Source organism: Tupaia chinensis, unplaced genomic scaffold, assembly GCF_000334495.1.
Source record: "Tupaia chinensis unplaced genomic scaffold, TupChi_1.0 Scaffold000542_1, whole genome shotgun sequence".
Taxonomy (NCBI): Eukaryota; Metazoa; Chordata; class Mammalia; order Scandentia; family Tupaiidae; genus Tupaia; species Tupaia belangeri.
This window is the reverse complement of record NW_006160055.1, coordinates 3,566,667-3,579,840: the sequence shown is the minus strand read 5'-3', so window position 1 is coordinate 3,579,840 and position 13,174 is coordinate 3,566,667. Positions and strand designations below refer to the sequence as shown.

At 38.7% G+C, this 13,174-nt stretch overlaps 1 protein-coding gene and 1 pseudogene across 1 annotated transcript in view; one reads left to right on the top strand and one right to left on the bottom strand.

Moving 5' to 3' along the window:
* FN1 (fibronectin 1) overlaps nt 1–13,174 on the bottom strand; it is a 92,156-nt gene that overhangs the window by 40,731 nt on the left and 38,251 nt on the right. The window contains 4 exon segments of the mRNA XM_027775298.1: nt 742–836; nt 9,862–10,128; nt 12,884–12,985; nt 12,988–13,146. Coding sequence (XP_027631099.1) covers nt 742–836; nt 9,862–10,128; nt 12,884–12,985; nt 12,988–13,146 — 623 coding nt within the window.
* On the top strand, nt 4,588–5,551 carry LOC114009478 (PEST proteolytic signal-containing nuclear protein pseudogene; annotated as a pseudogene).

Here is a 13,174-nt window from a genome sequence, read left to right as displayed (position 1 = left end):
GGGTTTCTCTATATTCCAGTAGCATAATCACTAATATGGCCATTTACACATCTCAAAAAAGAAGTGATCATTGGTGTGCATATATATACATTTATGTGTATATTTAAACAGTCATAGGGATTTAGTCATGAATTCAAATCACTATAGATATTTTTCTCTCTATACTCTGAATGCCAAAGAAAAAAATCCTTTTAAACATCCTCATTTGTATTCATCACTTTCCTAATATCATTACTTTAAAGAGCACGAATCCAGATATCCACAGGGAAGACCTTAATCTTAACTTCTATTAAGAGATTCACCCCTAGGGCTTTGAACAAGTTGAGATGAAACTGATTGGATGAAAATGTGATTTTTAAGCGACTCTGAGTTTAATTGGTCCCCCCTAAATTGGCTTTTGTGAACTTGTTGACACCCATTTAGAAAAACACATCAAATGGCGGTCTCCTATATTTTTTCAGATGAAGTTTCCTGGGGGAAAAGGATGGGAAAATAAGATAGCAACAACTCTCAGTTCCTTACTAATGCCTTATCTTTTGAATCACTTTCACAGCTTCAGTCCATCCTTCCAGCAATTCAACCAGGTAAGCAGGGCAGAAGAAACACAACCGAGAGGTTATGAACAGAGGCAAGGAACAAAACTCAGATCTCCTGACTTTTGAACTTCCTATTTCTACCACAATTGGAAACATGAGGCATCTAAGGACTGTCTCATAGAGATTAGGAACAATGGCAATTTACCTTAAAGCCAATCCTTGGAGCAGGTGTCCATGTGATCACAATGGTGGTCTCAGTCACCTCCGTGTTGTAAGGAGGAATGGAACTCCCAGGCTGCACTGTGAAATGGAATCAATGCATGTATCACTATTCAAACCTTGATATCACAGATGAATTGCACAAAATGCAGATAATAATATGTTTAAGAAAAACTTCAGTTTGGGGATTAGCAGATGGTGTACTGGTTATGTCGCTGGACTCCCACATGGCCAAACACGGTTTGAGTCTTGGACCTAGTGGCTTAAAACTCATGCCAAGAGCATGTGTGTGCATGCCTGAAATCCCAAGAAGAGAATGAAGAAGGGATTGCAGCATGGCAGTCCCTCCGGGGGTGATTTCTCACTTTCTCTCTCTCTGGGAAGCACACATGCCCTAAACCAAATGTCTCTCTAAAAACTAAACTCAATAACTTTAGTGGCATGGAAGCTAAGGCACTGGACTGCCACATGGCCAACCATGGTCCAAATCCTGGACCTGGTGGCTTGCTTTCTCACTTTCCTTCTCTGTTTCTCTGTGGGGATTGCACATGCCCTATTGCAAATGATAAAAAAAGAAGACGAAGAAAGAAAATTTAAAAATTAAATAATTCCTTTACAAAAACAAACAAAACAAAACTTCATCTAACCAGTCAATGTATTAAGACTGTACCTTATGGCTCCCACATAAATCGTTTGAGATCTGCTGCCTAAATTTCAGTTCTGAATCAGTAGGTCCAACCAAGGGCTAAGCAATTTGCATTTCTGAAAACCTAATAGATAATGTCAGTTCTGCTGGTCTGCAAAATCAGACTTAAATAATAGGAGACTGTATGATCTCAAAGGAGGCATCTTTCAAATCCTTGGATTCTACCATTTGTATCTCTTCATCACTGTTGGGATTTGACTTTGGGGACAATACATATTTCTATATTGCCTGTATAAAATCCCTTATAAAATGCAAAGCCAGTCACCACAAACTGATTATCATTTCTTTCTTTTTCTTTTTTTTTTTTTTTTGAGAAGTTTTCGCTATAGGGCACGTGCACTCGCCAGACAGACAGAGAAAGACATAGAGACAGAAAGTGAGAAATCACCCCCCAGAGGGGATGGTCGCGCCGCAATCCCTTCTCCTCCATTCTCCTCTCGGGATCTTGGGCACACATGCACACGCGCCCGGAGTGAGTTTTAAGTCACCGGGTCCAGGACGTGAACTGCAGTCGACTATGTGGGAGTCCAGAGACATAGCCACTACGCTAACTGCTGGTTCCCAGACTGATTATCATTTCTAAATGATTGATTTAGAAATAATAGTTGGGACCAGCAGATGGCATATTAGTTACGGCACTGGGTTCCCCTGTAGTTGACTGCAGTTCAAATCCTGAACCCAGCAGCCTAAAACTCATGCTGGGCGCATGTGCATGCATGCCTAAAATCCCTAGAAGAGAATGGACGATGGAGGAGAAAGGATTGAAGCATGTATATCCCTCCAGGGGGTGGTTTCTCACTTTCTGTCTCTCTGTCTCTCTAGTGAGCACACATGTCCTATAGCAAAAACCTTTCTTAAAAAAAAGAAAGGAAAAAATGATTAAATTCTTCCTCTTGGTGACTTATAATTAATTTTATATTGAATTGTTGCACAATGATGGCCAATTATTTTTGCTGCAATAAATTACTACATGAAAGTTAGGCAAAATTTGCCATCATTGATGCACTTTAAATTCTAAAGATTTGTTCCCTGAGTATGTGATCATTCATTAAGAATAATATTACTGCAGAGATTTAGTACAAACTAGTATTATGAGGAATTCTAAAAACATCTACTTTTCATTTCCCAGCATCCTGACCCTACTGTTGTTTTTCATGGTGAAAATACTACTTAAGGGGCCAGCAGGTGGCACGATGGTTGGAGCACTGAACACTCTCACATGGCCGACCAGCAGGAGACCCGGACCTGGTGGCTTGCTTTTTCACTTTCTTTCTCTCTTTGTGTGTCTCTCTGTGGTCAAATTAAAATGAATGAATAAATAAATAAAATTAAATAAATAATTATTTTTTTAAAAAAGAAAATACTATTTTTTAAAAAAGAAAAAAGAAATACATTTCCAACAATGTCACAAACCTTATTATACCTTTAAGAGAGGTAAGATCTCAGAAACCAAGATATTTGAGCTGGGGGAGTTAATTTCAAGTGTTTCAAGTGTGTTAGTAGTTCTGGGGCCATGTTTGATGCCTTTATACCTTCTTCCTTTTGACACTCCAAAATCTATTCCCACTGAGGGGGAAAAAACCCTATTGAGTGCATCTATATTAAATTAAAAATGGTAGGTTAAACACAGTTATCCTCTAGACTCTTACAAATAGGACTTAAAAGGCCTTCAGACTCCACTCTATTCAGCTCCAAGTATTTTTTTCTGCCTTGTGAGAATTTAAGCCCAATATTATACTTTTTCTTTTTTTTAGCCTATATTTCAGTCTGTAATTTTTAAATTTAATTTATTGTTATTATTATTATTATTTTTTAATTTGCTCTAGGGTACATGTGCTCACCAGAGAGAGAGAGAGAAAAAGTGAGAAAGCAAGCTGCCAGGTCCAGGACTTGAACCATGGTCGGCTATGTGGGAGTTCAGTGCTTTAACCACCACACCACCTGTAGCCCCTCAATATATAATTTTTTATTTTTAACAATATATATGTGGGGGAGGAATCAAACACGTGTGTGGACCACTTAGAATACTGCTCTAATGTCTAAATTTAAGTCTTACTGGTTTAGTGAGCTGTTTCATAAGTGCTATTATTTTGATAGCATCTGGGTCAGGGGACAGAATGCATGACCAATGAACCCTTCCCGTGTCCCCAAATCGTACACTTCTGACTGCTGCTGACTTGGTCAGAATGCCATGGTCAGCCCCATGAGACCATCTATAATGGCCCAAAAGACACAATTCAGAGAACAGTCTGTTTCTTTCACTGAACACATCTGTGAAAGCCACAACTTTTTCACAAATTACATTCTCTTCAACTGTCCTGGCCTTTGAGACTAGGTATTTTCTATTGCTTGAGCCAGTCAGCTAGAATCTTCCCAAGCTCAAGATGAAGTTTTCTGCCTGGGAAGACTATTATAGGAAAATCACCAAACCACAAACCCACAAACTGATGTCAAACAAAGGATGTGACTGTGAGTATGCGCTACGTCTTCTGGAAGGCTTTATTAGGTGAAGAACAGCCCAGCTGTTAAAGAGAAAAAATGTGTCCTCTCCAGAAAGGAGCGAGATGAATTTTCCCCAGAAACAGGTTCCCCCCACCACTTTTCTCACATTTGCTCTTAAGAATTTAGCATAAGTTATAAAACTCGGAAAAGTTATTCCTAGAATTCAGCTTAGTAAGACAGTAAAAGGCTTCAGAAACTTAATTTCAAAAACATGCAAGCCCTGCTAATGTTTACAGCCTTAGGGAGTACTTGGAGCTCAAATCGAGTTGCAGAACTCGCTGCTTGGTTGGTTTATTTAAATCTAAACTTGGTTGAGCTGTTTTCCATATCATTCATTTCTCAATCATCTATTCAACCACATTTTTAAAACATTTTTACAACCTACAGCTCTATTTATTTACAGATTTCACCAAAGGGCATATGTACTCGCTGGAGAGAGAGAAAGAAAGAAATCACCCCCAAGCCCTCTCAGGACTTTAGGTACACATGCACAGGTGCCAGACAAGGCCAGTCTAAGACTCAAACCAAACAGTTGGCCATGGGGGATCCAGTGCCTTAACCATCACGCCATTTGCTGGCCCCTCAACAAGTATTTTTAAAAGTATATTATGTATGGCAGAGAAAATGGCTGACGGAAAGGAGGGAAAGGAGAAGCCTGAAAACCTGCAGCAAGCTGGAACTGCTGGAGTAATGGAGGGGAAAGTTCCAGTTGCAGCACTGAGAAGCAGTGAAGAAGAAACTGAAGATCTCCCAACAAAGCCTACAAAGATCTCCAAGTTAGGATTTGCCTTAAGTAGTAAGAGGGTAAAGAAAGCATCAGCCATAACCATCAACCTTGGGTAATGTAAGCCTAAAGAACTATTCCAACTCTTGCTCCAAAAGCCCTTTCAGTAGCAGTGGCTTTTAATGAAGATGAAGATAACAAACCAGGGGAAATGCCTCCGGAAGCAAAGATGAGGACGAAGAATATAGGAGGGGGAGCCAGTGCCTTAAGTAGTAAGAGGGTAAAGAAAGCATCAGCCATAACCATCAACCTTGGGTAATGTAAGCCTAAAGAACTATTCCAACTCTTGCTCCAAAAGCCCTTTCAGTAGCAGTGGCTTTTAATGAAGATGAAGATAACAAACCAGGGGAAATGCCTCCGGAAGCAAAGATGAGGACGAAGAATATAGGAGGGGGAGCCAGTAGTAATGACTATGTCGCTGGACTTCCATGTAGTCGACCATGGTTTCAGTCCTGGATCCGGTGGCTTAAACTCACAATGGGCACGGCACGTGTGTGTGCGTGCTCAAGATCCTGAGAGGAGAATGGAGGAGAAGGGATTGCGGCATGGCCATCCCCTCTAAGGGGAGATTTCTGGCTTTCTGTCACTCTGTCTCTCTCTGTCTTTCTGGCGAGCGCACGCACCCTTTAGCAAAAAACTCTCAAAAAAAAAACAAAAAAGAAAAGAAAAGAATATACGAGGGGATGCTAACGTCCTCCGGACCACTCCTTCAATAAAGGAAAGCACAGGTTTTCTGATAACCAGAAGCTATGGGAGAGAAATATAAAATCTCATCTTGCAATTGTCCATGACCAAGACTATTAAATAATGTGTTTTGAACTTGGGGTGGGTAGTGGGTGTAAAGTTAAAAGGAACCATTTTCTTTTTTAAAGAATGGTATAAGACTATCTTTGGAGTCACTTTTTTTTTTTTTTCACTTTCTTTTAAGATTAAGTGGTAGGGGCTGGTAGGTGGCATGGTGGTTAAAGGCGCTGGACTCCCACATGGCTGACCGTGGTTCAAGTCTCAGACCTGACAGCTTGCTTTCTCACTTTCTCTCTCACTCTCACCCTCTGTCTCTCTCTGGTCAAATGAAAATAAAATAAATAAATAAGGATAAAATAAAGTAACTCTTAAAAAAAAGAGATAATTGTGTGGTACACTAATAAATGAGAGTTTGAAATGAGGAGTAATTTACATTTTATATACAGATTTCAAGACATTACTAACTTTGCAGTTTCACATGAGTAGTTACCAAAGTTTACAGATAATAAATCAGAAATGGCACCTTTTTAGGAATTGCATATTTTTTTAGTCACAACTCTTAGCACATTAAGAGGGAAGCAAAAAATTTACTGTCTATTTAAAACTGCAAGCAGTTACTCACTCTTAACTCCCTCATTACCTAAACTGTCTGGCTCCAGGAACAGCCTTATAGAGACAGAGGTAGCATTGAATTGGGAGAAATGTGTTACTGGATTATTGGCAGAATGTAAATTTAGATAAAATACAGCTCTTTTTCATTATGGGTATTTGTTTTGTTTCTAGTCATTATAAACTAGGTATTGAATTTCTGTCAGTGGTTATAGAAGATTAGCTCTTTTTTAAAAAAATTAATAAAATTTTTATATAAAGTGATAAATACATATATGATAAGCAAGGTATGATGTTAATCTTTATCTAATAAAATTGGTTTTGACTCTTAGTAATTTAACTCAAACATTTTATACATATGTATTCTGTAAAGTAAAAAATAATATATTCAATACTGCATATCAAAGTCTCAAAAATTACTTGGAAGATCCTATATTGGTTTATCTCCTCCACTTAATTATTGTTAACATTCTTTTTTCTTGGTGGGGGGGGAGAGGTTTTAGCTATAGGGTATGTGTGCTTGCCAGAAAAACAGAAAGAGACAGAGGGAGAGAAAGTGAGAAATCACCCCCCAGGAGGATGACCATACCACAATACCTTCTCCTCCATTCTCCTCTCGAGATCTTGGGTACACACATACATGCGCCTGGGGTGAGTTTAAGCCCTGGATTCAGGTCTCAAACTGCGGTCAGCTACATGAGAGTTCAGCGACATAGCCATTACACTAACTGCTGGTCCCATTTATTGTTAGCATTCTTAAAAATGCTTTTGGGGCATGGTGCTTAAGGCACTGGACTCCCACATGGCTGACTGTGGTCTCAGACCCAGACCTGGTGACTTACTTTTTCACTTTCCCTCTCTCTGTTGAGTGCATATGCCTATAGAAATAATAATAATAAAAGAAAGAAAAATAATTTTTAAAAAAATAAATTTATAAAAATATTTGCTTGGGAACCAGCAGTTAGTGTAATGACTATGTCGCTGGACTCCCACATAGTCGACCGCGGTTCGTGTCCCAGGCCTGGTGGCTTAAAACTCACGCCGGGTGCTTGTGCATGGATGCCCAAGATCCCTAGAGGAGAATGGAGGAGAAAAGATTGCGGCGTGGTCATCCCGCTTTCTGTCTCTCTGTCTCTGTCTGGCGAGTGCACGCGCCCTATAGCAAAAAATCTCCAAAAAAAAAAAAAAAATTTGCTTTTATGAGTACTCTGGTCAACAGAGAAACTACATAAAGTCTTTTTAAAAGAATTATTTATTTAATTTTATTTACCATTATTATTATTTTTAATTTGTTACAGAGCACTGTGCACTCACTATATAAGAGACAAAGAGAGATAGAGAGGGAAAGTAAGAAAGCAAGCATCTAGGTTCGGGACTCAAACCGCAGTCAACCACGTGGAAATCCAGCACTTTAACCACCACGCCACCTGTTGGCCTCAAAATATGTCTTACGTTAAGCATTGAAAAAGACAACATATAATTCTACATTTCAGAAAATGGATGATGTCTATTGAAAAGCTACAACTACTGAAACCTCCATTCTAATTCAGTTATCTATAGAAAATAGATATTTTATAAGAAATACAAGGACACTAATTTCCTGAGAGTAGATTTTAGACTATCTTATAACCATTTAACATAAAATAGCAAAATTACAGGGTGAACTTCCTTGCAAATTAAAAACAGATTTTACTTATTTATGATTAACAATTACTTGGGAAAAAGTCCTTCACTGGCAAGCTTCTTACACGAAATTAAAATGGAAGTAAATTTTTTGGTAAATTATGAATTCCTATGGAGATTAGTTTATATAAAAAGAATTTTTTGGGGGAAATAAATTCCATAATTATTTACGAATGAAGGTTATATTGACTGAATGCTTTTTTAATATCCATATTTTTAAATGAGTCAAAGAATAAGATTTATCGAAAGCTCTTGGAAAATGGCAAACTACTGCATGCTAAAAAAAGTGCTCATGTAATTCAAAATGTCCAGTTGATAATAATAAATAATGTTCTGCTAAAAATAAAGAGTCTCATAATTCTTTGTAATGTAAATAGATGTACTTAATAAAAAATCCGTTTGTGAATAGAGGGCTTTATTGTGATGTACATATACAAGAGATTTAAGACCACCACATCCTCTAAAATGTTCAGCAAAAAAATAGACACCACCAAAAATTATTATAGTATTTTTCTCTTCTGCAGAATTGAGAGTCATTTAGGGAGTGGGGGATATAAAGGTATTCTGTTCTGCAAAAATGTTTTAATATTCTGCAGCCAACACTCATAAAGAAACCTTCATTTTTTTGTTCTATTGGTTGGTGGTTTCCATTCAATCTGTAATGTTTTGTTTTGTTTTTTTGAGAGGTAGATGTTTTGGGATTTTTTTTATTTTTTTCTTCTTTTTTTTTGCTATGGGGGATGTACGCACTCGCCAGAAAGACAGAGAGACAGAAAAGGAGAAACCACCCCCTGGGGAGATGGCCATGCTGCAATCCCTTGTCCTCTCAAAAAGTACTTGCAAGATCCTATATTGGCCTATCTCCTCCACTTAATTATTGTTATTAGCATTCTTGCCATACGGTGGGTGCCACCATGCCCGTTATTAGCCTTCTTAAAAATACTTCTGGGGCATGGTGGTAAAGGTGTTGGACTCCCACATGGCTGGACGCCCACTTGGGATCTTGGGTACGCACGCACATACATCCAGCGTAAGTTTAAGCCACTGGGCCCGGGACTCAAATGGCGATCGACTACATTGGAGTCCAGCGACATAGCCATTATGCTAACTGCTGGTCCCTCAATCTGTAGATGTTTTTACTCCTGCATTTGCAGCTATCATTCAATGCCCAAACTACAGGATATAGACCTAGGTGCTGATTGTCTCTTGTTTTATCTAGTATTTAGTATTTAGTAAATTTATTTAATACAGTAGAATTTAGTGTTCCAGATAACAGGGTACTTTAAACCCCACTGCTGAAAGTACTGCTTCTGGGGAAAAGAAGGAATTTGGGAATGTGTATGCAAATGAACACACAGCTCTCACCAACAAGATGATCTTGCTTCAAACATCAAAAACATTCGCTGAACTAAACAGCATGCTTTGTGATTTATATTCTGGTGTAAGCTCCTGGTCTTTTTGCAGACTAGTAACGGCACATGGACAGGTAGCCAGTTCACAGAATGAGCTTTTAGCAACATGGTTTTAAATTTCATGCTGTTTTTAAAGTTGATTTTCTTTTTCTTTAAAAAAATAAAAAGCTTATCTATTTCATGAGAAGAGAGAAAGAGAGAAGAGAGAGATCCAAAAGGGCCTCATGCTGCAATCATCCTCTTTTAGCCAGTCAAGATCACTAGCATATGTGTGCACATCCTAGATATACTAATAGACCCTGGAACCAAACCCTGGATCTTCCATATGGCTTCCAGCATTGCAGAGCATTGTGCTACAACTGGCCAATTTTATTTTTTTTTTAAATGTAGATGAAGAATTGAGAATGAAAATATAGCTAAGAACCTATGACAGGGGGCCAGCAGGTAGTGTGGTGGTTAGAGGTGCTGGATTCCCACATGGCAGACCATGGTTCAATTCACGGACCTAGCAGATTGCTTCCTCACTTTCCCTTTCTCTCTCGCTCTCTCTCTCTCTCTCTCTGGTCAAATTAGAAAATAATAACAACAAAAGGAATTAAATAAATAAATATTTTTTAAAAAAGAACCTATGACATTACTAAGAAACATGTTTAAATTTTGGCTTACAAGTAGTAAAGACTCCAGTGGCCTTAGGGCTCTGTTGGTTTCCTTTTACAGCCACGAGGGTTACGGTATACTCAGAGCCAGGCTGCAGATTCCTCACTGGGTACTTCGTGGCAGAGGGTCCCACATTGTACTGCTTGGGTTGGCCTCCTCGGGTCAGGCCAATTGAGAGTCGGTAACCTGCTATCTGGGCCCGTGGCGGTGTCCAAGTCACCATGACAGAACTGTCAGTTTCATTGAAAAACTGGAGGTTAGTGGGAGCATCCAACTCTAAAAAAAGAAATGATGGAACACATTAAGAACTATTTAGATCAGTAATTATCATACTGATATCCTACAGTTCAACTGAATGTTGTGAGTTTTCTCTCCTCAAGGTTGAAAGTAAGTAAAAATCAAAAGTCTGGAAAAACTGAGCCATTGAGAGATGGAATGCTATATAGAACTTTGTCAAAACTGTGTCAGCCATGAGAAATTGCTGATCCTTTTCTCTTGACTATGACTCTTCAGAAAATCTAATTTTCCAGCAAGTCTTGCCCATCACCCTCAGAAATGATGAAGCTCCACTGTAGAATGGCATATAAAAAAAGAAAGTCAATTCTGAGTTTCCTTGCTCTGAGCCAAACAGGTTAGGAAAAGAGGGAGAAGTCTAATAAAATGAAGGCAAAAAGAAAGTTTCATATGAATCAAAAGCAAAATTCTGTGCATTTGTTGAATAAATAGCTTTTTGCTGAAGAAGTAAAAGTTAATTTTCACATGATGTGGATTAGACAATATTTACAATAGTTATACATTCAGACCCTCGGATTCATGGTAGGACAGTGGTGAGATGTGCTATCAGAAAGAATCACATAAATTATCTATTTCTTCTTCAGTATGCTACCCAGAGAAATTGAAAATAACTTTCCAATAGAAAAAATATTTAAGACGTGCTCAAGCATATTAATTGAGAGCTTGGGGGTAAAAAGATGTAGCTTTTGAGGCCAAATCCATCAATTCCTAGCTCTGTGAACTTGCAAATTGCAGAACTTCTTAAATGCCTCAATTTCTTCATGTGTCCCATAGGAATAATAATATGACCTTCCTCTATATCATCAAAATGAAGAATATGAGGATAATGCTTACAGAGGACTGAGCAAATGACTTGGTGCCCAGTAACACTAGATGCTTAGCAATTACTGTTGTTGCTTCCTTAATCACCAGAAGACTGGGTCGGTCCAGCAATTACTATTCATAAATAAATTCAGCTGTAAAAGTGTTAAGAGTCTACATTTCAGCTTTGATCTAGATATAGTTAGTTAAGCAAAAATTGCACTCAAATTACTAACCCATCTCCATTAGGTCATGAGACCAAGTTCTCCTGTCTTAGTGCCATTCCACTAAGAATGAAGGATTTAATGGTGTATGGATTCTGAAAATGGGCTACCACGTGGAGCTTGTCTGAGTTTTGTTTTTAAGTTTAATGTTTTATAGCCACCATACAGTCCATTATCAGCTGGATCTTTTCCTTTTCTAGGCTGTAAACCTAGGAGTAAATGGTACCCTAGCACTTCATCTCAGGCCATTGTACTGCTTGGGTTGGCCTCCTCGGGTCAGGCCAATTGAGAGTCGGTAACCTGCTATCTGGGCCCGTGGCGGTGTCCAAGTCACCATGACAGAACTGTCAGTTTCATTGAAAAACTGGAGGTTAGTGGGAGCATCCAACTCTAAAAAAAGAAATGATGGAACACATTAAGAACTATTTAGATCAGTAATTATCATACTGATATCCTACAGTTCAACTGAATGTTGTGAGTTTTCTCTCCTCAAGGTTGAAAGTAAGTAAAAATCAAAAGTCTGGAAAAACTGAGCCATTGAGAGATGGAATGCTATATAGAACTTTGTCAAAACTGTGTCAGCCATGAGAAATTGCTGATCCTTTTCTCTTGACTATGACTCTTCAGAAAATCTAATTTTCCAGCAAGTCTTGCCCATCACCCTCAGAAATGATGAAGCTCCACTGTAGAATGGCATATAAAAAAAGAAAGTCAATTCTGAGTTTCCTTGCTCTGAGCCAAACAGGTTAGGAAAAGAGGGAGAAGTCTAATAAAATGAAGGCAAAAAGAAAGTTTCATATGAATCAAAAGCAAAATTCTGTGCATTTGTTGAATAAATAGCTTTTTGCTGAAGAAGTAAAAGTTAATTTTCACATGATGTGGATTAGACAATATTTACAATAGTTATACATTCAGACCCTCGGATTCATGGTAGGACAGTGGTGAGATGTGCTATCAGAAAGAATCACATAAATTATCTATTTCTTCTTCAGTATGCTACCCAGAGAAATTGAAAATAACTTTCCAATAGAAAAAATATTTAAGACGTGCTCAAGCATATTAATTGAGAGCTTGGGGGTAAAAAGATGTAGCTTTTGAGGCCAAATCCATCAATTCCTAGCTCTGTGAACTTGCAAATTGCAGAACTTCTTAAATGCCTCAATTTCTTCATGTGTCCCATAGGAATAATAATATGACCTTCCTCTATATCATCAAAATGAAGAATATGAGGATAATGCTTACAGAGGACTGAGCAAATGACTTGGTGCCCAGTAACACTAGATGCTTAGCAATTACTGTTGTTGCTTCCTTAATCACCAGAAGACTGGGTCGGTCCAGCAATTACTATTCATAAATAAATTCAGCTGTAAAAGTGTTAAGAGTCTACATTTCAACTTTGATCTAGATATAGTTAGTTAAGCAAAAATTGCACTCAAATTACTAACCCATCTCCATTAGGTCATGAGACCAAGTTCTCCTGTCTTAGTGCCATTACACTAAGAATGAAGGATTTAATGGTGTATGGATTCTGAAAATGGGCTACGTGGAGCTTGTCTGAGTTTTGTTTTTCAGTTTAATGTTTTATAGCCACCATACAGTCCATTATCAGCTGGATCTTTTCCTTTTCTAGGCTGTAAACCTAGGAGTGAATGGTACCCTAGCACTTCATCTCAGGCCAGAAGTGAGGCTGGAGAATATGGAGGGGTACATACTGGTTGTCTGCTGTGCAGTCAGAGGCTTGCTCTCCCTTCCGTTGTTCACGGCAAAGACCTTGAAGTAATAGGTGACACCGGGGGACAGTCCAGTGATTTCTCCCTGCTGATAGGCAGCCTCTGTCCGTGTTCCCCAGGCAGGTGGACCGGGATCACATCCACACGGTAGCCAGTCACTGAACTCTCAGGGGGCGTCCACATAATGGTGACCTTCACATCTGTCACTTCCACAAACTGCAGGTCCTTGGGAGGAGGAACTTTATCTAACAGACAAGAGTCAACTGGTCATTC